Below are 952 nucleotides of genomic sequence, written 5' to 3' on the forward strand. Positions count from 1 at the left end.
GTTAGATACACTGTCCTTTCCCCTCCCTCTGGGACCGGGGGGGTCACAGTGTGTTAGATACACTGTCCTTCCCCCTCCCTCTGGGACCGGGGGTCACGGTGTGTTAGATGCACTGTCCTTCCCCCTCCCTCTGGGACAGGGGGTCATGGTGCGTTACATACACTGTCCTTCCCCCTCCCTCTGGGACTGGGGGGGGGGTCACAGTGCGTTAGATACACTGTCCTTCCCCCCACCTCCGGGACTGGGGGGGTCACAGTGCATTAGAGCTGTATTAAAGTGGAGGGGGGGGGGGGAAAGGACAGTGTAGTGCGTTAGATACACTGTCCTTCCCCCCCCACTTTAATACAGCTCCTGTATTAAACTCTTTGGTGTTTGAAGGTAATGGACCGAGATGTTGATGAAGCCAAACAGCTCGTGGCCTTTGAACCGTCTGGATCAATCGTCATTAACGAGGACATCCTGAGAAGTTGCTTCTTGGCAGAGGATGTGAAGGATCGTCCACTCTGTCTGATTTCCATCATCGGTGAAGAGAGAAAAGGAAAATCCTTTTTACTCAACTATCTGTTACGGAGGCTGTATAACCTGGTCAGTAACAAACTATCACCACTTTCTCCAACAAATCTTTCCTCCTGTTCCCTCAAATCCCACTTTATTTGTCTAGATCGTGTTAGGAAACGTCTCTCTTTCTCTCTCTCTCTGACTCTCTTTCTCTCTCTTTCCCTCTGTCTGTCTCTCTTCCTCTCTCTCAGGTCTCTCTACCTCCCTCTCTCTGTCTCTCTCCTTCTGTCTCTATCTTTTGTCTCTCTCTTTCTCTCTGTCTGTCCCTTTCTCTGTCTTTGTCTGTCTCTCTCTCTCTCTATCAATCTCTCTCTGTCTCTCATTCTCTCTTTCTTTCTCTCTCTGTCTCTCTCTCCATCTCTCTGTCTCTATCTCTCTCTGTCTCTGTCTCTCT

At 49.8% G+C, this 952-nt stretch overlaps 1 protein-coding gene across 1 annotated transcript in view; it reads left to right on the forward strand.

Annotated features, from left to right (window-relative positions):
- The window catches only part of LOC109926499 (RING finger protein 112-like), a gene marked incomplete at both ends in the record, with an annotated part of 8,123 nt that overhangs the window by 1,683 nt on the left and 5,488 nt on the right, over positions 1-952 (forward strand). The window contains one exon of the mRNA XM_048594300.1: positions 379-585. Coding sequence (XP_048450257.1) covers positions 379-585 — 207 coding nt within the window. The remainder of the gene's footprint in view (positions 1-378; positions 586-952) is intronic.

Source organism: Rhincodon typus, unplaced genomic scaffold (genome assembly GCF_021869965.1).
Source record: "Rhincodon typus isolate 14 unplaced genomic scaffold, sRhiTyp1.1 hic_rhity00007895, whole genome shotgun sequence".
Lineage (NCBI taxonomy): Eukaryota > Metazoa > Chordata > Chondrichthyes > Orectolobiformes > Rhincodontidae > Rhincodon > Rhincodon typus.